We start from the raw sequence: 24,061 nt of genomic DNA on the forward strand, positions 1-24,061 counted from the left end.
ATCTGAAGCTCTTATTCAGCCCCCTTTCTCCAAGAATTGAACTGGCAAGAAAACAAAAGGCTGAGAGTTCCCCTTATGACCCCCAAATCTGACAAGAAGCCCTATGTGGATATTCTTTTCCCCTCCCCACTTTTGGTTTCCAAAGAGAACAGGTGAAAGGGGAAATAAAATAAAGGCTCCAGCCTGCTTGTTGAATTGAGGAAATGACTTGAAGCCCAAGGGAATTTTTGGGTGGAGGGAGCAAACTCAGATGCCTCACGCAGTCTGATCTGCAGAGAGTGCCCAGCCAGGTCACCTAACAAAGACTGCAGACCACACTGCCCCCTTTTCATCACTCCTCCAAGGGACAGGCAAGAGGATGGAGCTGAATTTAGCCACAACACTAATCCTCAAGCTGCAGCCAGATCAAGTGTATAAGCACAAGCCAGACAAAAGAAATCACATGGCAATGTCGAAAACATAGAACAGGGAGACAGGGAGAGGAGAAGAGGGGTTGCAAAAGCCAGGCAAAGCTTCCGGCCTAGAAGAAAACAGAACTAATGAATGAAAGCAGAAGGCAATGTATGAAAATTGCCTTTTGCTACAAAACCATGCTACAAATCAAGATCTCAAAGACAAAGTTTTTCAAACAAGAGAAGAGAAGGCACTGCAGTCTAGGGAGACAAATTTAGGAGCAAAACTAAATCACTGAGGGCCTCCCTGCTGGTGCAAGGGGTTAAGACGCAAACTATGAAGCTATCTGCAGCCTCTGCAGCATGAGTTCAATCCCCGTCCGGCCAGGGAGCTACCCGTATGGCGCAGCAGACCTCTCCTGACTCACCCAATGCTCAGCAGTGTGCTTCAGTCAGTCTGCCTGTTCTGCTCCCCACTCTGTCTCTGGTGAATCTTCTCACCCCCTCCCAATACCTCTGGTCTGTACCCCAGCTCTTGTATGCATAAATAAATAAATCTTTAAAAAAAAAAAAACCTAAATCATTGAGCAGTTAGTCAATGCATTTGAAACAAGGGAGAGCAGAGATGCTGAAAATTGAATTGGTATCAGAGAAAAAGCTTGAGATAACCTTGGTGGATACAGTTGAATGAGACCAAAAGGTTAAAATAGTTAGAAACTAACAGATGTAGAAGACATAAAGGGTAATTGATGTCTTGGAAGATAGCATCCAAAAATGAGACAGAAGATGTATTCAAAGACATAATTAAAAAAAAAATTCCCTAAAATGAAGAAACAATGGAATCTGCAGCTCAAAAGCATACATTGTTCCAGGAAAATTGGATGCAGAATATTCTACACTGTGACATATTCTAGTTAAGCTATTAAAGTTCAAGGATTAAAAAACATCTTCAGGCAAAAAAAGAAAAACACTTACAAGGGGAAGAAATCAGGCTGGTCTCCAAGATGCTGTTCAAATACAAAGGCAACAGGCAGACCCACGTGACATAACCCCTGAGTGAGGAAGGGAGCCCGGGGCCTTGGTCCCCGTCTGTCTTCTCCCTCCTTGCCTACCTGCTCCATCAGGTTCCAGTAGGAGCTTCTGATTCCCCTAACCAAGGGGTTTTAATTTTTCCCACTCCCTCCACACCTGTATGCCAGCTGTCACCAGTCTCTGTCATAGCTTCCTGCCTCCTGTGGAATTCTTGTTTCCATTTTTAACTCCCTCTACCTTCCCCAGCATCTCTGTCCAGACCAGCTCAGCTCTCTAAACATCTAGCTCCAGACCTCCACCTCCAAACCACTCATTCAATCTGGGCATCCTGGGTACATCCTGGGCAGCCTGGGGAGGGTGAGAGATACGGTTCAGCTGAAGAGCCAGGATATAGACATATGACACCATTGCTGTCCACTGGGTCCCTTTGGGGCCATAGCAGGTAGGAAGAGTCCCATGTGTGTCATGGGCAGCCCGAGGGGACGTGGGAGCTTGGGTCGAAGCACTATCTCCTCTCCATTTGTCTGCTAGGCCTCCAGTCATACCCCTGTCCACCACTTGGGTTTAATCAAACTACCCCTTGCTTCAGTCACACCTGGTCTTCCTTATTTGCCTCCTGGGCCTTCCTACAGCTCACCCCCTAATTCCTGACCAGCTTTCCCCAGCCTACTCTCCCCCATGATGCATCATGTCTCTCCTCCATCCATGTGAGTAGGAGGCAGGGGAGGGAAAGAGGGGTCATGTTCTGGCACATTCTTTCCTTAGCCACTTGCCCCTGCCTCATGCCCAGTGCTCCTGTCCACCTGTCCTAGATCTGCAGCTCCCCTCCCACATTAGTAGATAAAGTCACCCCCCCTTGCTTTGAGACCACGAGTGCCCAAACTCAGCTTTCTAGCTTCTTCTCCCACACTCTTCCAGAAGGCCCTCTGCCCCTACTGGGCTGGCTTTGTGCTGACAGTCCAGCTCCCCAACTTTGTCCCATGTGTCTTTATGGACACCTGCTAGGAATATTTTTCTTTATTTGCCTGACTCTGCATCATGTTTCCATGCCCACGACCCAGCCCATCTCATCCACAAAGGCTTCCTACTGCTCTTTCACAGCTACTTCAGCCACCCCAAAATCTCTGCTGCTACTTCTGCAGTGTGATCTGGCTGCATTAGCATCATTAGTTACATCATTAGTCTCTTCCATATTTATTCTGCTATTTCAAATAGATGGTCAGTCCCTTTGGGGGCAGCCGCTGTATCTCAACTTTTTGACTCTTCAGCAGCCCCCACAGGGGCTACAGAAATGACTGCTGCTGCTCATTTGTCTGGGACTCATCCTGAGACACTCATTTTCCCAGTCCCAGATCTGGCCCCATCCCCTCATGACGTCACAGGCTTGTTCTGTCTACCCTCTGTAATATCCCCAGTATATAATACCCCTGAGGGTATTACAGAGGGTTGACAGGGACCTCCAGAAGGAGGGAGAGTATGGCTGATCTTGATAGAAAGGTAAGGCCCATTAGGAAATTTACCTCGATGCACCAGTGTCTGAGGACAGAGCATTAGATACACAAATGGAGGCCTGCTTTTCCATCTCCCAAATGGATCTAAACACCATCCATTCCCTGCTTTGGAAAATCACACCAGATTTCCAAGAGCAGGAGAGGTAATGTTGCCATTTAGCACAGTCACCAACACACAAGTTCCCGCAGCAATTAGTGTGCAACCCAAAGCAATTACACATGACCTTCAAGCCCTTAGTAATTATCCTATGAACTTACCAATCACTCATAGCAATTAGCTGGGAGCTAATTTGCACTCTAAAGTTCCCACTGGGAAGGCAGAGTTAACCCCAGTCCCCAATTCCTGCCAGGGATGCTATCTCCCAGGTAATTAACCTGATGGGGCTTTGCTGTCTAATTACAAGTGATGACTTTTCTCTGCTTCTCCAGGCCTGGGAAATGAGATGGATTTACCCTACCCCTGCGCCAAGCATCTGACTGCATCATCTGTCAAATATGGTGGAACTTATTTAAGAAACTTTTGACTTATATTCCAATTAGTATGATATAGTTATTTTATTTGCATAGTGAGAAAATAATAGCTTACTTCCTGGTTTCTGGTTGTGGTACTCTGGCCTTTTAGCAGCTCTCAGGCAATCCTACAGCCCTAATGTCATCTGCTCTCCCCACAACCCTGTGGGGTCAGCCAGGGGTGATCACCTCATTTTATAAAGGGAAACTGAGGCCACAGTGTTCAGCAGCATGCAGAGAAGAGCAAAGCTATCCAGGCTTCCAGCCCAGCTCTGGAAGAGACATGCAGCCCCCGAAGCATAGTGGGGGGCTGAGGGGGGAGGCAGCACTCACAGCACCACCAGGCTGGAGAGATTCTGGAAGGCGCAGTCAGGGATGCGGCTGATGTGGTTGAGGGCCAAGGTCATGGCCTGCAGGGCGGGGAGGTTGTTGAGGGCCCTGACAGGGATCTCGGTGAGTGCATTGTCGTCCAGCCACAGGTGGCGGAGGGAGGACAGCCCCTCAAAGCTCCTCTCCGGGACCAGGGAGATGAGGTTGGCATCTAGGCGCCTGGTGGGAGAGAGGATGGAGAGTGTCAATCCAGGGCAAGATGGAGGCCAAGCTTTGGGACTGGGCTGGCTTGGGCCAGTCAGGGTACACAGCACCACTGAGGTTCCCTGGGACTGAAGCTGTGACTGGCCACGCTTAGCCTGTGCCCCACCCCTTCAAGTTCCCATTTGGCCTCCATCCCGATCCACAGTTCTTAATGCTTTAGGCCATCTGCTCCCATTTATGATGTCAACTCTTCTTCTCAGACCCAAGGTTGGACTCACAGCCCATTATGGATAACCATTGTCTTCCTCACACCCCCAAATCTATACCATAGCTACCCTGCTCTGGATGTGACACTATTCTCAATCTCGTCTGTGCCAAGATCATACCGTGGAGGTGTTTCTGCCATTGGCAAGGGGAAGAGGCCTCCCCAGACACAAGTCACTTTCCACTCCCATACCAGCACCACCTGCTTCTTGTTCCCTCAAGGACCTGAAAGTTGGAATGGGCTCCTGCCAAGTCCTTCTTACTTAGTTGATGACCTATGGGAAGCCCCTGTTGGTCAAGTCAACATTTACATTTGGTGTTTTTCAGAAGAGATAAACAGATGGGGGTGATCCTGTCTTTCCACAGCCATAGAACCCAAGGTGACCCATGTGATGTGAGTTTTAGATTTTGGCAGCCCTGCACACAAAGAAGACAGCCCATCTTAGCTTTTTATAGCTTTGCCCAAGCCATGATGTCCCCTATCAATGTGCTATTCTTCTGCTTCCTGTCCTAAAATCCCATCCTCCTATGCTGACCTCATGGGACCACATAATCGGTGTATAGCTGTGGATCTGCTCCTGGACTTGCCTAATTTGAGGGGAAGCTTTGCCCTCAGGCATGGTTCTCCCCACGGGCACGTGGTGCCTAAGTAACTAATGTGACTCTGCGTGGGGCCGAGGGGACTCATCTAACAGCACAAACCCACTGGTTGATAGTCCCCACGCCTCCATCTCTACTCTACGCCATTCCCCACAGCCCTTTGCCAAAAGGTCACTGGGACAAAATCCCCAACTAGCCAGCAAGGAGGCCATGGAATGAAGCCTTGGATGGGAGAGCAAACTGACCGGTGCAGTTCTTGACATTTGGGAAGACCTCCCACCCGCATCCAACCCGACCTGAAGGGACCAAAACCCTTCAATGAGTGCCCTCTACTGGTGAGGGTTGTCCCTGCAGACCTGGTGCCCCAGTGGCGGTTGCCTGTGGCTGGGTGATCTAAGGAGCACTATGAAAATACAGACCCCCAAGCAGTTCCCAGAAGAGTCTGCCACAGAAGGTCTGGGAAGGGGCCCCAGATGTTTCTACATGTAGACAGGCTTGGGAGGTGTGGAATAAACATCACCACAAAGAAGTCTGTCTGTCTTTCATGGTGAATTCGGTGGGAAACCCAGACTGACGTTCATGGTGGAGTGCACTGACAGGCGCCACGGGTGGCAGGGAGGCCCTCCAGCAGAAGGCCTGGTCAGGGCAGGAGGTGGGGAATGGCAGAAGGCAGAAGGAATGGCAAGTGGAAAACGTGGTGTTGTTGGGGATTGAAAGCTGGAAGGGAGAGTGAGGAGGAATGTGAGGGAAATGAAAGGCTAGTGAGGCAGGTGGAGCAGAGCTGAGGTGCAGGCCTTGGAAGCAATGCCATTACCAGAATGGGAGCCAATGGAGGGCTTTAAACCAAAGACACAATCAGATTTCTGTTTCAGAAAGGTCCTTCTAGAAGAACAGTGGAGAGTGTCGATCTATACAAACGCCTCCTCCAGAAAATGACAGCCGAGCCATGGACGCTGGAGAAGTGAATCTAAATACCACAGTGTCCAGGCCTCAAATGCATCCTCTGCTTATGGTGACCCCTGATGCTCCTGGCCTGGGACAGCAAGTCCTGGCCCAGCCGGCCCCCTAGACTGATAAAGTCACCAGAAGTGTTAGGAGTCTTCATGGTACCCCATAAACAATGCACTTCCTTGCTTCCTTCCTACATGAGAAGTGCCCCTTCACCACGGCCACTTCCAGGGTACCCAGGCCTGGCCAACCAGGAGCTATGGATGGCACGCGAGTGCCATTTGCTCCACCCATAGGGAAACATGGCTTACCTACCAGGCATCACCAAGTAGCTTAGTGGCTACAGGCGTGGTACTCCCCCACAGACATGCACCCCAACAATGTATGCATCACCAGGTCTCAGAAGGCAGAAACCCTGCATGGAGCCTAGCTTGGAAGGCACACGCTTGGCCTCAGTGGAGTGAAGCCCATAGTAGGTGACCCTCCACCTGCAGCCCCATGTAGACCTCACCTCCTCTGTAGCTAGAGCTCCTGTTTATCAAGAGTGCCCTGTGTTCTAAAGGCATTGTATGAATCAAAACACTTCATTTTTACAAATCATGAGGCTGACCTTTTGCCAATGAGAAAAATGAGATACAGAGAGGTTAAATAACTTGTCCAGGGTCACACAACTAGCAAGCGGTGAAGCGGGGCTTCAAATCTAAGCAATCCAGCTCCAAAGCACACATCCCCATCCATTAGGCTGTGTTGCCAGCATACTCTGTAATGCTGCAGTGTTTCTGTGCCCCTGATTTGTACAGCAACCTGAAGTCCCCAGTACGCCTCACCTTCCACCCAAGGCACCAGTCCTGCACACCCACCTGCCCACCCCATCCAGCAGGCTGGGCCATAAATCTCCAGGTTGGCCAGCCCACCCTACCAGGGCATCAGTGGACAGATAAGATCTTCCTCCAGGACCAGAATAGGGTCCCTGGACCAGCAACCTCACAGCATCTGGGTGCTTGTTGGAAACAGAATCTTAGGCACTACCCTGGACTTACTGAGTCAGAATCTGAATTTTAACCTGACTCTAGGAGGATGCATTGAGTCATAAACCCATTGTTTCTGAGCATGGAGCCAGGTCTCCCACTGTGTTTGATGCTCTAGTGAATGCTGTGGGACAGCTGGGCAGGAGAGGAAGGCTGGGGGAGGAGCGCGAAGGTCATTTTCTCCATGCTCAGTGTTCAACAGGTCCTGGGAGACCTTGACTTGGCTTTGGTCATCAACTAATGTGGGACAGGACTCTATCCCTGCTCTTGGGTAGCTAACGATGGTGGCAGGCATCATGGCCAGTTCTGAATTCCCCATACCTAGCACAATGCCTGGTTCACAGGGGGCACTCAACAATGGTTGTGAATAAGCTCCCCAAATGCGTTGAGTCCCAAACTGGTGGACTGGCCAAGTACACAGTAACCTGGGGTAAGCCAAGCCTGGGATAGCCTCCCGCTAGGGATAGTAAGCCATCTTGCCTCTTCTACTCCCACACCCCTCCCTGTGCATGACAAGGGCTCTCACCCCTATCTCTTCCCCAACCCACAGAGGCACCTTCCAGAGGCTCAGTCGCTCCTCCTGGTCCTGGGGAGCAGCATCTTGGTCCTACCGTGCCCAGAGACCACACACAGTTAGCTAAGCCCTGAACCCCACTTAGACTTACACAGAGGGGCCTTTGGGCTGACCTTGGGGAAAGTGGGATTTAGACAAAGAAAACCAGGGAGTGGGGTGTCATGGAAGGCCCTCGAGGCAGGAGAGTTCACAGCCAGTGTGGATGTAGAAGTGGGCAGATTTGGGACATGGTAGGGCAGGCAAATTGATATGGCCCAGCAATCCACCAGATGGGGGGTGACTAGGAGGGACAGAGGCTCATCTTACAGACTGGGCCTTGATGTCTACAACTACCTACCCAAAGGTAGAGGGACAAACCCAGGAAGCCTGACTGCCCGGGGGTGGGGGGGGGTGGTGTTCCCTTCTTCTCTAAAGTCCAGACTGGGAGTGATCCACAGTGACAACCATCACACCGCTGGCTGATTTGGAAATGTCCTTGAGGACCTCTGACAGAGGTTTTGCTGGGCTGAGACGGCCCTTGGTAGAGGGATGGAAGGAAGGGGTGAGGCCCGGCAAGGGGAGTCGATCTACACACTGCGCACTTGGGGGCATTTAGCAACCACCTCTTCCATGGCACATGTGCAAGTGTACATGTGTACCCACACATATGTGTGTGATGCCTTCACATGTAACTCATGGCCCTGATGAGTCCAGCTTATGTACTTCATGGGACCTGGGCCCAGCACCACCCTGGCTCAGGATGGGGTCTGGGGAATGCTGGAGTGGACATGCCTCCGGCCTCTTCCTGTCTGAGAGAGCGTCATGCCCACTGCAGCCTGCAGATCTAGGACTGGGTGGTAGAGCAGGCCTGCGGACAGGGAGGGGCGGCGTCTGCAGCCCTGTCCTGTCACTGGGGAATGGGGACATGCCAAAGGGGAAAGGTGGGACAAGGAAGAAATTGCTCATGCCTAGATTTGCTGGGCATTTCACTCAGGACAAATTATTATTAGCAGATAAAAATACATATTTTCCATTTCAATTAGAGTTTCGGATAACTGAAAAGTTTTTAGTATAAGTACATCCTATGTAGTATTTAAGACATTGCCCAGTCAAATAGTTTCAGATAAATAAGGAGTAACTTTTTCAGTGAGTAGGGCCCATGCTATATTTGCATTTTATGTGGCAACTCTCACCCAGGGGCTTCCTCTGAGCTGGAAGGGGATGCTGGGCTTCCATGCCAGACAGATACTCACAAACGCTGTCATTTAAATTTTCTGGTTGGCTTCTCAGCTATATAGTTTGACTACCTACTCCCCCCCCACCCCGAGACTGCTTTGAGGTTGAATACAAACAAAATGCACAGCCAGGGCCTGCCACCCAGCATGTCCTCTGGTGACAAGGAGGCAGCCTAGAGGGTCTTGGGGACTCAAGGAGGAACTGGGCAGTGACAACTGTAGATCATCCTGCTGGTTTCAGTTGTGAGCATATAACACCCCTTCGAGGGGACTCCCCATGGAACCCAGCAAGGGGGGCGGGGGCAGCAGGAGAGGAAGCAGCACAGTGCTGCCTTCTACTTTTTCCTCGCCTCTTCCTCACACCCCTGCTCCCCACCCCCGCCCCCAAGAGCCTCTGGATCCCCCAAAGGTCAGCAGCTTGGCTCTGAAGTGGTCACTTCCACCCTGTCCGTGCCTGGCAGCATGGGGTACCCTCTGACCAGGCTCCCCCCACTCCCTTGAGTTGGGGCTCAGCCTCCCTGGGGTCTCCTGTCCTCTGGGGCATGTGGGCCCAGGTTCCTCTGCCATCTGGATATGAGGGAGCAGGGGGAGCTGAAGGAGCTCCTGGGCAACCAGAAGAAGCTGCCATTTGGGACTGAAAGACCTTCTGGAACAGCTCTGCGTCCACAGGTGGGACAGCCAATCCAGACTGACTCTGGTTTGGCAGGAAGAAGAGAGCAATTATACCAATTAAGCTCTGGAATAAAATCAACAACCCCCATCCGCCCTTCTCTCTCTCCCACGTGGGCTGGCCTCCGCGAGTGATTTCTGATTGTGATTCTTACCTGCGGTAACAGAGCAGATTAGCAGGGACCTCACAGGCCAGTCCAGGCTTGCCGGATCTCTGGGGAAACAGTTTAACCTCTCTCAGGCCAAACTGCACCTATACCCCCAGCCCATGGCTGCGCCTGCGGCTGCAGCAAAAAGAACAGGAAGAAGGGTTGGGGCCCTTTCCCTCCGAGTCCCAAGGGGCAGGTGGTCTGACAGTCCTCCGGAGCTGGGAGAGGGCCCTGGCCTCACTTGACTACACGGACGAGGACCCAGCGTCCTCATCCTGGGCGGCCAGTGGCAGACAAGCTCCAGGCAGCAAGGAGCTGTCACTGGCTGTGGCCCCAGAGACAGTGCAAACTCAGAACCAGACGATCTCAGCGCTCGGAGGACACTACCCACCGCCTCACCACCTTCTGCAAGGAGGCTGAAGCCCAGAGAGGCGAAGGGAAATGTCCAAAGGGAGTGGCAGGGCTGGGACTCAACCTCAGGGTTTCTTTCCACTTCTTTCTGTCCACCTGGCTCCCCTACAGGGAAAGGATGCCAGAGACATCACACCTCTCTGTGCTGCAGAAAACATGCTTCTATCTGGAAAGCAGGATCCCTTCTAGCCCCGAGAGTGCTGGGATCTAATGGAGCATTTCTGGAATGTCTTTCTCTATATCTTATATACTGTGAGGTCTTGGTCAAGTACGAGACATGAGGGACAGATTTGGGGTCCAAGCAGATTGCCAGCTGACCTATGGGTGTCACCAGGTATTCACTTAAAAGGCATCCCAAGTCCCGTGCCTGAAACACAGGAGCGGTGCCCTGAGCACCTGCAGATTCCTGGGAGAACCAGGGCCACAGAGAGGAGAGGCGAGCGGGTGTCCTGTTCTGTCCCGGCAAGGTCAGGCGTGAACTGCGTCCTCTCTCCAGCTCTGAATCTCATAATGTGAGAGGTCAAGAAATTCTAGAGCAGAGTGCTTAGGTGTGGAGAGAGGTTGTAAACCAGAGTTCACAAGGGAGGTGTGCCTGAAGTATTCTGCTCAGGGCTGGGGTGCATCTGGGGAACAATATTGCTTTTCCTTCACGTGGAACAGGGAGGTGCTTCTAGGTGCCTTCAGGATGTGGCCTGCCCATCCTGAGGAGGAACCTCCAGCCAGCCTTCAGGTCTGGCGGCCCCTGTCCCTTGTCACTGGGTTTTTAGAGTGGGAAAAGAGGGCCACAGTGTCATTTCAGAGGCTGAAGGTGTAGAGGGGAGGTCCTGGCCAGCTGTCATCAGGCAACCGGGCCACGGGGTTTGCGCAGGCTGTGCTGATACCTTCCCACTAAGCCCACCTATCCTGGCTGCGCTGCTGCCCTGTCTCTTCAAGCTGCCCTCTTCTCAGACCCCCTGGGGCTGCACCAGCCACATCATCTGCGGGTCCCAACATGCAACAGGACTGAAAGGCCTTGCTCAAAAATGATGAGGCATCTCAAGTGGCTGTGGCAAAGCACTAACCGCTAAGCTGGCTATCGCTGCAGCCACACACCCAGGAGGCCACTTGTGCTTCTGAGCCAGAAACCTTTACAATTGCAGACCGGGCCATCCGTGTCACTTCCTAGCTGTGCACGTGAGAATAAGAAAGAGGTCGGGAGACAAGGGTCTTGGGGATGATCACTGGCACCCAGCTATTCGCTGGCTGCTCTGGGCTAAACCCAGGCCTGGCTTTTCCCGTGGACTCCCGTGGCCACTCTCAGCACCTACAGCCTCACACTTGACTTCCAGTAGGTCATGGAAAAGAAGTGAAAAGGGCTAAGGGGTAGTGCCTGGTTGTCAGGTACATCTCGGGCTCTGGTGGGGTGGAGAGCCAGCAGGGTGGAAAGGGGAGAGTATTGGAAGAAGAAAGAGGGTAGTGGCCACTACGGAAATGGTTATTCTGTGGGGGAGATATGCCACATGGGAGCTGTTGGTTGCCTGGAGGGGTCAACAGCCCTGACCCGAAAGCCTGCCAGGGGAGGGGAGGATTCCAGCAGGGAGCAGGCTGGCACCTGCAGAGTGGCAAGGAGGTGCCCCAGGCCTTCCACAAACAGCGGGGCCCCAGTCTCCCACTCCAGCACCCGCCACCGGTGCCCGCTGCCAAGGAGGCCCCTGGGGTTCCAGTGGGGTGGCAGGGGCTCCCTGCCCAGGAATTGCCCTGGCCCTGCCTGGTGGGAAGGCTCTGGGGACCAAGCCCACTCGGGTCCACTCAAGCAGCTTGAGCCCAGTGCTCACTCGGGTGCCTTTGCTCCTCTTCCGGAGACCACAGTCTGCCTCATGTGAAGGCCTTTTGTGGTTTCATGAAGACTCCAGAAAGCCTCTACTGCCCCCCCAAAAACTCCCCACTGCCTATCAGGTTGCCTGAAATGCCCCCCACCACAGACAGTATCATCCTTTCAGTCTTCAATTCCATGGGATTGGGTTAAAGCCACTCACGGTCCTCTAGCCCAGCGTGTGGGACTCAAACAAGAGTAACACACAGCGCCTCACTGGAGACGCTCTCAGACTGTTTGCTATTAAATAAAGCAGTGTAAGAACCTTAGCTGCTGTTGAGAGCTAGCTAATTGCCAGGTGTGCTAAGCATTTTTACATATATTTTCATATTTAATCTCCACCCAGCCCTTGGAGTGGGAATTTTATGATCCCATCTGCATGCAGACAAGGAGGCCTGCGGAGGTGAAGTCTTGGTCTGACTCCAAGGCCTAGGGCTTTCTGCTCAGTCACATGCATGAAAAACACTCCGGGAGCTGAAACCCACTCTCCCTGGCCAGGGGAACCCTACAAGGCCGCACAGAGAAAGCGACATCTGAGCTGACAGCCCAGGGAGGAGCGGGGTCTCCCTGGGGGGCAGGACTGGAGAAAGATGCAAGGCAGAGGGACAGGATGAGCAAAATGCCATTGGCAGAAGGGGGTGTGGTGAGGAGCCCATGTGGAAACATGAGGGGGCGAAGGTGAGCGGGCGAGCTGGGAAAAGGCAGGTGACATGTCCCCTTGGCATTTACAAAGGACGCCAGGCTCTCAAGTTGAGGTTGGGTTGGGAAGGACAGGTGAAGGTAGGGAGAGGCTGGGAGGCTGTCTCCTTATGAGAAAGTGAGGTTCTTGGGGGACAGGGCTCAGGAGAGCAGGAGGGTAGGGACAGGTGAGGTGGGAGGCAGCAAAGAAAAACCATATTAATTTTCCAGCTGTCAGTTCAAGGCCCTGCTGGTGCAACCTCACACCTCTTGACAGCACAGAATAGAGGGGTTCAGGGTCTGATGCATGACTTTAGACTTTACTGCTCATATTCTGGGGGGCCTGGGGCTTCCCCATCACCCCCAGCCCCCTAGCTCATGAGTACTAGAGAACTTGGCCCTTTCCCTCGGCCAGCACCTCCTGTTTCTAGGCCAGAATGGTGAGGGGTAGGGGAGGGAGAGGGGGGTGCTAGGTAACCTAGAATCAGGGCTCTTCATCCTGAAGTGGCCACCACTCACACCGGGGTCATTGTTGAGATTCCCATGACCCAGACTTGAGTGTCAGCACTCGTCCTGCGTGGCCTTCCTCGTCATGTGCTAGAACTCTTGTCAGCTAAGGAGAGCAGCCCAGTAGAAGCCTGTCAGGGGCTGGCAATTGGGGGCTGCAGTCAGAAAAAATATTAGGCAGTGTCTGAACGAGAATAGTAATCAAGCCTCCAACCCAAATGATTAGACTCCAGACCCAGTTGGAGGAGGATCCTCTTCTAGCACCCTCTGCACCAGACACTGGTGTTTATGTTGTCTTGGCAGCCGAGGTCACCCCAGACCTGATATTCCTCCACCTCGGGTGCTGTGTGAGTCTGGGCTCCCCTAAGTCAGCACTTTCCAGCAGAGCTTTCCATGATGATACAAGTGGTCAGCATCGCTGCTATCCCCTACAGTGGCCACTGGGTTCTGAGAGAGAGAGAGGCTATACCTTTTGTGATGTGCACCAAGAGCTGAGGGACGAGCAAAAGGGTGTGGATCATTCATTCCTTTCACTCATGCAGGGACAGAAAGACAGGACAGTCTTCTCAGAAGAGGAGACATTTGTCCTGGGCTTCAAGGAATGACTGAGTCTCTGCCGAGTGGGCGAGGGGAAGGGGCGTTTCTGGCAGGGAGCAGAGAGGAGCCCAGGCGGCCCTCGCGCAGCCCAGAGGCAGCACCTTTGGCTGCTCCAGGTGGGGTGGCAGGTGGGGGGCTTGGGTAAGAGAAGAGGAGGTGCTGGAGGGTGAGGTGTTGTGAACCTGAACTTTACTCATAAGCACTGGGGCGTCTGAGGTGGGGAAAGATAACTGGTGGGGCCGAGGGAGCCCCTGACTGCAGAAAGCCCCTTTCCCTCTCCAGGCTCGGTTTCTTCACCTCAAAGGGGATTAGCTTCTTGTGTCTTCGTGGTTCTGTTTTTCTAGGAAAGAGTTCTTAGACAAGTTCTTCTGTGCTATCTCCCCGGATGTCCAAGAAAGAAGCTTGCTGAGCAGGTCAGCTTTTGCAATCACATGGTGTCTTATTAGGGTGCAGCCCTCACCCCATGACCCACAAGCATTTCAGGATGATGAAGTTCTACCATTTGGATGATAATCTTCTTTTGGAGTGTAGAAGTTATCTATTACTCTTTTTAAAACCTGGAAAGTATTAGCACCTTTCATGGAGAACAGTTGTTCGACAGAAGCTTCTGGAAGTGGCATACAGGCTTGGGATTCAGGAGACAGAGAAATGGGGAGTTGGGAGGGATGATTGGTCTAGATGGGGGAAGGCTAAGGCCAACTTTGGGCTTTTGAACAATTTTACCAAGCTCCCACTTTGATTGCTTCCCCGCCACCATTACACTGGGGATCCCTGAAGTCATGGGCCATGTCCTCCTTCCCTGAAGCTTCTCCACGGTGGGCATTCAAGCTGTGTTTTTCATTGATGGAGTTATGGGTGCTTCCTGCACTGTTCAGAGGACGGCCTGCTAAGGAAAGGAGGCGGTCATAGAAGTGAGAGCTGAAAGGGACCCCACACAACCGAGCAGGAAAAGGTGACGTCCAAGGTCACAGAGTGAAGAGACAGCAAAGCCAAAGGAGGTTGTTGGCTTTGAGTTCACTAGTCCCTTCTCTCCTGCCCTTGTCCCCTTGGGAGAAGATGTTCATCAACCATTGCCCCACGCAGTTCACAGGGTGAACTCCTAGGGCCTTGGGGCGGGAGGGTGGCTGCTCCCTCCCATGGAACTGACCAAGGTCTTGTGAAGAGTGTGTTCTCTAAGAGCCAGCAGAATCTAAAACCCAGGTACCATCCCTTGGCTCTAATCATGCTGCTGCATACCTGGAACCCACACCAGGCCCTCACGGGTATGTAAAGGTCCCAAGAACCCACAAATGAAAACTCTTGAAAGTTGGAACCTGGGGACAGAGAGCATGTCAAAGTGACAGAGAGCATGACAAGCAGAGAGGAAGCCCATGGAGTGACCAGAAGCTGGGCCTTCCCTGCAGGGGCTGGGGTAGGATGCGAAGGTGAAGATGGACGGAAGCTTCATTTTACCTCTGTGTTCCCACTCAACGTGGATGGGGAAAGGGCAGCTTAGGGCTTGAATCACACTTTCCTCTCCCTCTCCCTTCACAGGTGAAGGTGTGAGTTTGTTGGAGGAAAGTGATTTCATCAGTTCTGATTTATGCCACCTAATAAGATCCTTCCCCCCTCGCTGTCAGTCTTTCAGTAGATCAAAGGTAGGATATTAAAACAAAGGCAATTCCAAATGATTCTCCAGGCTATGCTAATGCCCAAACCACCCTTTCCCTCCATCTGTCAGGAGAACTGATGGATGTGCAAGAGCCCTGGAGGCAGAGAAAGTGCTTCTTTTGTGTACATCAAAGGGCGATACCTGAGTGTTCCCCTGAGCCAGTCCTTGTGTTTTAATCGGCAGCAATATATAAAAATAATTACCCACCCTCCAGGAGGCAGGCAGGGAGGAGACACCGTGTGTAGCCTTTATGAGCTTCCCTGAAGGCACAGATCTATGGATCTGGGCAGAAGGCCAGCTTTGTGGGTGACAATCCCAGAATCCCAGGGTGGGAACTACAAAAAGCCATCTCACCATCCCCCAGTCTCCAGTCACTGGATTCCAGACAGCACACTGGTTTCTGGGGGACCTTCCTAGCTTGTCAGAGATGTGTTTGAGAGTTGAGTCCAGTGGTTGTTGGTTCTTGGCCGCCTGCCCTTGGTAAGGGCTGTGGTTGGAAAAGGATGAGGCAGATGGGGATTTTCCCAGTTCGCCTCACCAGAGAGGGGGCAGTGACGTCAGAGATCTAGGAAGTATAAGTGGCATCCCAGTGTGTGATGGTACTTAAAAGTTCACCCGGCAGACTGTAGTATGGGTGTCAGGGAAAACCATGCCATATATTAATGCTTTTAAAGGTACCATGAGAAGAGTCTAGAGAAGACAGAAGAAAAGTCCTTATCAGTTCTGGCTTCCCTAACAAAGGGTTCCAGTCCTTGCCATAATCTATTTTCTCCTCCACAATTCCCAGGGGCTCCCAGACTCCCTGTGACCAGGAGAGCTGGGGAAGTTAGAGCCGTGTGAGATCAGTCTTCTCCAGCCTCCACCTACCATCCATCCATCCACCCCCCATTCTCCCCACACATCCATCCTTCCTTCTGGCCACCTGTCCGTCTATCCCCTCAGACAGAATAGAGAAGCAGTTTCCATGTTGCGGTCTTGTCTCCTCTGCTCAGGGTGTCCTATGGCTCTGGTCAGCTCCAAATCCGTTAGCAAGGGCTTCCAGAGTCCTTCCCTGGAGTGCCTCTCTCACCAGCATCATTTCCCAGAAGGCCCACCAATTCTCCATTTCATAAGGGAGATATGCCTCTCTCTTGAACTCCTTGTGCCAGAGCTCACTATTTATTCATCTCCGCACCTCTGTAAATCTTGGCATCCTGGTCTGGAATAGGCTTCTCTTCTTCAAAGCTGTGTTAAAACTTCTCTCCTTTAGGGGCCTACTGGCGTAACCCCACATAGTGCTGGTACATGACTGATTTCTGAGTGCCCACTGCACTCCCGCTCCACGCTGAAGCCATCAACACAAGGGACGCTAGCCCTAATCCCTCTCCTCTGTCCAAGCAGGGAAGTGAAGGGAACATATTCAAGCTGTTTCCAGTTAAAATGGAGGAGAAGTTAACTACTTTTTCTCTGAAGTAATAAGTATTTCATAGGAAGATACAGGAAAAAGATGAAACTTAGACCTTGACCAAGGACAACACTTAACCAGAATATGACATCTCTGCAAATCTGAAGGGCAAGGAACTATGGATAATAGCTGATAATAGTGGTTTTTCTGTTTTGTTTAGTAAAACAGAGCAGCCCTGCCCATCTCAACAGAACATGGGCCAGTGAGTCCTCCCTCTTGACCTGTCTGTCCTGAATCAGAATCCAGAACACTGCACAGCATGTGCCTATAGCATGTCAGTGATGCTTTCTGCCGTGGCCAGGTACCACGCACACCATCTCCCCAACCTACATTTCTGGATCCACTTGGGGACGTCAATTCCCTGAAAATAATAAGGCAGAACTGAAATAACAGGGAAAAGGACTAGAAGTGTAGACTTCATCCTGGAAAGTGAGTCTTCCCAAGGCAAGGGGCATCCTGTGGCAGGTCGGGACAGCCTTCATGCCCACACATCTTGAGATAAAGCAGCAGTCGATGTTTGGCTCGGGGTGTGGCTTGAGCATAACATCATTAAAAATTCCCTCTGGTTATTCTAACATTCAGTTCGGGTAGCGAACCACTGGTGTCGACTTTCACACAGGCCTTGGTTGAATGAGAGAGCCATTCATCAGGTGAGGGGTAAGATTCCGCCATGTGACACCAGATCTACACTAGATGAGTATCTGCTCAGATGCTGAAAATTCACCTGGGAATTGCACACACCAGCCTGCTTTCCATCTGTATATCTGAGAAGCTGATTGTACCAGCAACAGCCATGGGAAATGCCCATGACCTTCTAGTGATACACACAGCATCTAGATAAGATTTTCTCTCTTCAATGCTAAAGAGAAAAAGCAGGGACTCAAAGAGACATCTGCACACCCATGTCCATAGGATTATTCACAACAGCTAAAGTGTGGAAGCAACACATATACCCATCAATGGACGGACGGACAAACAAAATGTGCTGTATGTCCATACACACAGCAGCATAGCATCTGGCCGTAAAATGGAGAGAAATCCTACTCCATGCTACGACACGGATGAAGCTCGAGGACATTGTGATGAGTGAAATAAGCCAGACACAAAAGCACAAATACTGCATGATTCCACTTAGATGAGGTGCCTAGTATAGTCAAGTCACAGACAGAAGGAGAATGAATGGCGGCTGCGGGGACTGGGGGAGGCAAATATGTTATTGCTCAATGGGGAGAGTTTCAGTTTTGCAAGGTGACAAGAGGCCTGTGGGTAGACAGCGTGACAGCTGCACAGTGATGTGAACCTACTTAACGTCACTGAATTGCAGGCTTAAGATGGTCAGTTTTGGGGCCTCTCTGTGGCACAATGGGTTAAGTCTCAGCACTATGAAGCTTTCAGCGGCCACCGCAGCATGAGTTCGATCCCCGCCAGGGAGCTGACCCACATGGTGCAGCAGACCTCTCCTGTCTCACCTGCTGCTCCCCTCAGCAGTATATTTCAGTAGATCTGCCTGTTCTGCTCCCCACTCTGTCTCTGGTGAATCCTCTCACCCCCTCCACACCTCTGACCTACACCACAGCTCTTATATGCATAAATAAATCTTTTTTTAAAAAAGATGGTAAGTTTTACACTTAAACATTTTTATTTTAAAAAATTTTTAAAAATTAAAACAACTAATTTAAAAAATTTAGTATTTTTTCAAATTTTAATAAAAATAATTTTTAAAAGAGAAAAAATTAAAAAGCAGGATTTCTTTTTAATTCTAAAGAGCAAAAAGAGGTACTAGCATGCTGAAACTAGAAAAAAGATCATATCTCTGAAAATAACTTCTTACTGGAATGAGAAAAACAAGTAGAAGCTTCCTTACATCCTCAATAAGGTACAATAAGGTCTATGAAATAAGACCAAAACCCACAAGAAGAAAAAGGCTGAGATAGGAGGTCAGCAGCATAAAATACAGGAAAATAAAGGTAAATTTCTCAAAGATAAATTGAAATGTAAATGGAGCTAGGTGGTATATGGGAATGTTTCAAATAAAGTAAAATTGAAAGAACAAATTCCAAATTTGCATTGTAAGAGATATGAATAGAATCAAAGCTGCAGAAAGCTGGATCATCAGTGTGAGAACAAACAGGACACACTCCCCTGGAAGCCAGAATGAAAGGACAGCAAGGTGAAAGTGATGCAAATGAGGGTAAGATAAACAGGAGAGAGAGCGGATTTGAATTTAAGAATTATAGGTGTTCCAGGGGATTGAACAAAGAGAGCATGGAACTGCAGCACTGATAGCTATCACTGAGAAAAGACCTTTTGAAGCTGAAAAAAATCTATGGAAAACGTGTATTGTGTTCCAAGCAAAACAAATGAAGAGATTCATACCTGGACCCATTCTGGCAATTTTTATAATTGTAAAGATAAAGGAGGGGAGGAATAAAGATAAAGGAGGAATCCCATAAGCATTCATAGGCAGAAACAGGCTATCTTCTAAGGAACAAAATGGTAAGTAAGGCTGACCTCAGAATTTTCTTGCACACGGCATGCTGGGGGGGTAGACAACAGAGCTATAGCTACAGGGTTCTGAGAACAAAGTAATTAAGGCCCACGAATTTTATAACCAGTTAGCTTGACAATTATTTGTGAAGTCTACAAAGTCTTAACTATGTAAGGAATCAGAAAATATACTACCCATGTGTATTTTGAGGGGGAAAAAATTACTTGAAATACTCTAGGCATTCAGGAGAGATCATTAAAATGAGATCAAGAATGGGTAGTGCTTGACTTTCCGTTCCAAGCAGGCTAGGGCAGCAGGCACTGGGCCTACCCTCTTACCTGAACTGCAGAGGGTTTCAGGTATTGGACAGCAGGCCCTTGCAGACAGAGGCTCCTGAGAGAGAGGTAACAAATACAGCAGCCTTGACACTGCCCCAGCTCACTGCCCAGAGGAAGTTTCTTAGCTCCCTCCTTTGTGCTGAAGCAAACCTGTGTTTTGGAGACAGAGTTTAGAGTCTGAGGAAGCCAAGAGGCTCCCCTCTGAGGCACAGAGTATGAAAAGGAGAAGGGGAGAGAAGGAGCATAGAAGGTGAGGGGGAGGAAGAAGGTAGGTAGAACAATGGAAGGATCAGTGAAGCATAAAAGAAAAAGTATAAAATATGATAGAAATGAGAAAAATTATGTTTTTCCAGAATAGAACTCATTTCCTCAAAATCATTTAATATATTAGCACAGAATAAAAAGATTTTGATGAAATGGATAATTTCAGGAAAATACAAATGCCCCAAACTGACTAAGAAGTAGGAGAGTAGAATGGACCAAACACTACAGAAGAAATCAGAAGAGTTTTCAAAGAATTAATTTTCTCAAGCTGAAAGCATTCCATTAAGATCTGGAACAAGACAAGGATGTCCACTCTCACCACTGCTTTTCAACATAATACTGGAAGTCCTAGCCAGAGCAATAAGACAAGAGAAAGACATCCAAGGAATCCAAATAGACAAGGAAGAAGTCAAACTATCACTATGTGCGGAAGATATAATATACATAGAGAACCCCAAAAACGCCACAGAAAAACTAATTCAACTTATCAATCAGTTTAGTAAAGTAGCAGGATACAAAATCAATGCGCAAAAATCAGTAGCCTTCCTATACACAAACAATAAATCTGAAGAAGAAGAAATCAAACCATTCCTTTTATGATTGAAACAAAAAAAATCAAATACTTGGGAATAAACCTAACAAAAGAAGTAAAGGACCTATACAAAGAAAACTATAAAACTGTTAAAAGAAATAGAAGTAGACACAAAGAAATGGAAAGACTTCCCTTGCTCATGGATCGAAAGAATTAACATTATCAAAATGGCCATCCTACCAAAAGCAATCTACAGATTCAGTGCTATCCCAATTAAAATTTCAATGTCATTCTTCAAAGAAATAGAAAAAATTTTGATGAAATTCATATGGAGCCACCAAAAACCCCGAATAGCCAAAACCCTCCTGAAAAAAAAAGAAGGGAATGGAGGCATCATTCTCCCAGACTGCAAACTATACGATGCCATAATAATCAAACCTGCATGGTATTAGAACCAGAACAGACACACAGACCAATGGAACTGAATAGAAAACCCAGAAATAAACCCACAGATTTATGGTCAACTAATCTTTGACAAAGGAGTAAAGAATGTGCACTGGAGCAAAGAAAGTTTGTTCAATAAATGGTGCTGGGAAAATTGGGTCGCTACATGCAAAAGAATAAAACTTGACTACTACCTCACACCATGCACAAAACCAACTCAAAATGGATTAAAGAACTAGACATAAGACCTGAAACCACAAAATATATAGAAGGAAATATAGGAGAAACACTACATGACATGCATCTCAAAGACATCTTTACAGACACATCACCCAAAGCAGTGATAGTGAAGGCAAAGATAAACAGCTGGGACTACATCAAATTAAAGGGCTTCTGCACAGCAAAAGAGACAATAACCAAAACAAAGAGAAACCCCACTGACTGGGAGAACATTTTTGCATCCAACACTAATGATAAAGGACTGATCACAAAAATCTACAAAGAGCTGATGAGACTCAACAAAAACAAAATAATACAGTCAAAAAAATGGGCAGAAGAACTAAAAAGAAACTTCTCCAAAGAGGAAATACAAATGGCCAAGAGGCATGTGAAAAAATGTTCAACATCACTTGCAATCAGGGAAATGCAAATCAAGACTACAATGAGATACCATCTTACACCAGTGAGAATGGCACATATTAAAAAAACTAGCAACAACAAATGTTGGCGAGGATGTGGAGAAAAAGGAGCTCTCCTGGGCCTCCCCGGTGGCGCAGCGGTTGAGCGCTGGGTTGCGAAGCTGCCCGCAGCCTCTGCGGCGCCGGTTCGGTCCCCGGCTGCTCCCCGGCCACCAGAGGAGGGTCCCACATGGCGCGCAGACCTCTCCTGCCGCCCGCTGCTCCCCTCAGCAGTGTACCTCTGTCCTTCTGCCTGCTCTGCTCCCCGCTCTGGCTCTGGTGAATTCTCTCACCCTCCCGCGCTTCTGACTGTACCCAGTGCATGTATAAACAAAACAAACAAACAAATAAATAAATAAATAAATAAAGCATGCCTCTATAAAAAAAAAAAAAAAAGTTTAAAAAAAAAAAAAAAAAAAGGAGCTCTCCTGCACTGCTGGTGGGAGTGCAAACGGGTCCAACCACTATGGAAAGCTGTGTGGCGATTCCTCAACCTACTAAAGACAGAGCTCCCATATGATCCAGCAATTCCACTCCTAGGTATTTACCCAAAGGACACAGAAACATCAATTCCAAAGAGCATCTGCACCCCTATGTTTATAGCAGCACTATTTATAATAGCTAAGCTTTGGAAAACAACCCAAATGCCCAAAATTAGATGACTGGATCAAGAAGATGTGGTACATATACACCATGGAATATTACTCAGCATTCAAAAAAGATAAACACATGCAATTTGCAGCAACATGGATGGAGCTGGAAGGGATCATGCTCAGCGAAATAAGCCAGAAAGAAAAAGAAAAAATACCGGATGGTCTCACTCATAGCAGGAATCTAAAAAACTTAAATAAGGGACCAGGAAAATGAATAACTATAAGAAAGAAAAAAATCAAAATCAACAAACAACTATGAACCAGAGACACACTATGGGGGGTGGGGGGGCGGGGAAAGGAGGGATTGGGGTCAAAATAAGGGGGTTGCAATTGCATGGGGAATATAAAAATAAAATTTAAAAAAAATTTAATTTTCTCAAAAATATTCAGTAAGTGCTTCCAAACTTTCAAGTGAAAATTATCATGCTTTATAAACTGTTGGAGGGGTAGAAAAAGCTGGAATGATATTCAATTCATTCTTTGGACTCAGGTTAGTCTATTAGCAAAAGTTATCAGTGAGAGAAAACGTGCTATATAGTCCATTCTCATTTGTAAATATTTTACTAGAATATTCCAAATATAATACTGGCAAGAGAAGACTGCAAAAAGAATAATTTGTTACTGTCAAGAAGTGGTAATCCCAAGAATGGTACTCATTCATCATGGTACTAATGAGTATGATTGCAATCCCAATCATTTCCATCACCTTAATTACAAACTTAATTACAAGTTTGTAATTAAGATAGTGAATTCTATATTAGTATAATGGGTTCAGTATATATAATCTCAACATATACTGAAAAGCCATTCTGCAACATTCAAAAACCCTTGAAATGGAGGAACGTGCTCTCAAAATGATAAAGACTATGTTAAATGAGATCAAGTATCATACTTCATGAGAAAATGGTCATTAAGGAAACATAAATCAAAACCACAATGAGATACCACTTCCCACCCACTAGGAAGCTATATTCAAATGACAGTAGCTAGTGTTGGTGAATGAAGAGAAAAGAAGAGAATCTTTATACAATGCTCTTGGGGATGTAAGATAGTACAATCACTTGGAAAACCAGTTATTTAAAAAGTTGCATGTAGAGTTACCATATGACCCAACAATTCCATTTGAGTTATATACCCAAGATAGTTGAAAACATATGTCTGGACAAATGTTCACAGCAGCATTATTTATAATAATCAATAAGTGAAAACAACTCAGATGTCCATGAACTGATGAACAGATAAACAAAATGTGGTATATCCATACAATGGAATATTACTCAGCCATAAAAAGGAGCCAAATACTGATACAAATCATGGATATATACATGGATAAACCTTGGAAACATGATAATAAATGAAAAAAGCCAAACATAAAAAGGTACATATTATATGATTCCATTTAGATGAAAAGTCCAAAACATAAATCCAGAGAGATAGAAAATAAATTTATGTTTGTCAGGGACTGTGGAAAGGAGAATGACTGATAAGAAGCAAAAATTTTCTTTTAGGGGTGATGGGAATGTTCTGGAATTATGTAACGATAATGGTTGCACAAGTTTGTAAATGTGCTAAAAGCCAATGAATGATCTACTTTGAAAGGGCGAATTTTTATGTTGTGTGAATTTTGTCTCAATTAAAAAAAATATTTAAAGCTAAAATTATTAAATATATATAGTGCTATATAGTACAATTGTGAAGGAACAACAAACCAGAACCCAACATAATTAGTCAAGATTTAACATATCAAAAAGAAGTATGTGTGTTTGTAAGAGTATGTGTGTTCATACAGAAATCCACAGAAATGTTAATAAGCATTGTGTCTGGGTGGTAGAATTGTGGGTGATTTTTATTTTCTTCTTCTTATTTTTTGTATTTTCTAAATTTTCTACAATGAGTCAGAACAAAAATAAACATGTTTTTTAAAAACAAAGTGCGTCAGTGTGTAATTAAGTCCCAGGCTCTGGAGTGCGGCGATGAGGGATGCCAGCGAGGGAGCTCACTCTCCATGGAGCCTGGAGAAAGAAGGGTGCTGGGGAGGGGAATTTGGAGGACAAGCATGGAAGGACACTCACTGTTTCATGCCATCCAGTCAGTCACCAG

General features: G+C 48.1%; 1 protein-coding gene across 2 annotated transcripts in view; it reads right to left on the reverse strand.

Annotated features, from left to right (window-relative positions):
* The window catches only part of LGR6 (leucine rich repeat containing G protein-coupled receptor 6), a gene marked incomplete at both ends in the record, with an annotated part of 108,601 nt that overhangs the window by 34,855 nt on the left and 49,685 nt on the right, over nt 1–24,061 (reverse strand). The window contains one exon of one of the 2 annotated variants that reach the window (XM_084245695.1): nt 3,779–3,994. The exons of the other annotated variant lie outside the window; for it this stretch is intronic. Coding sequence (XP_084101821.1) covers nt 3,779–3,994 — 216 coding nt within the window. The remainder of the gene's footprint in view (nt 1–3,778; nt 3,995–24,061) is intronic. 2 annotated transcript variants of the gene reach the window in all.

Source organism: Talpa europaea, assembly GCF_964194135.1.
Source record: "Talpa europaea genome assembly, chromosome: 10".
NCBI lineage: Eukaryota > Metazoa > Chordata > Mammalia > Eulipotyphla > Talpidae > Talpa > Talpa europaea.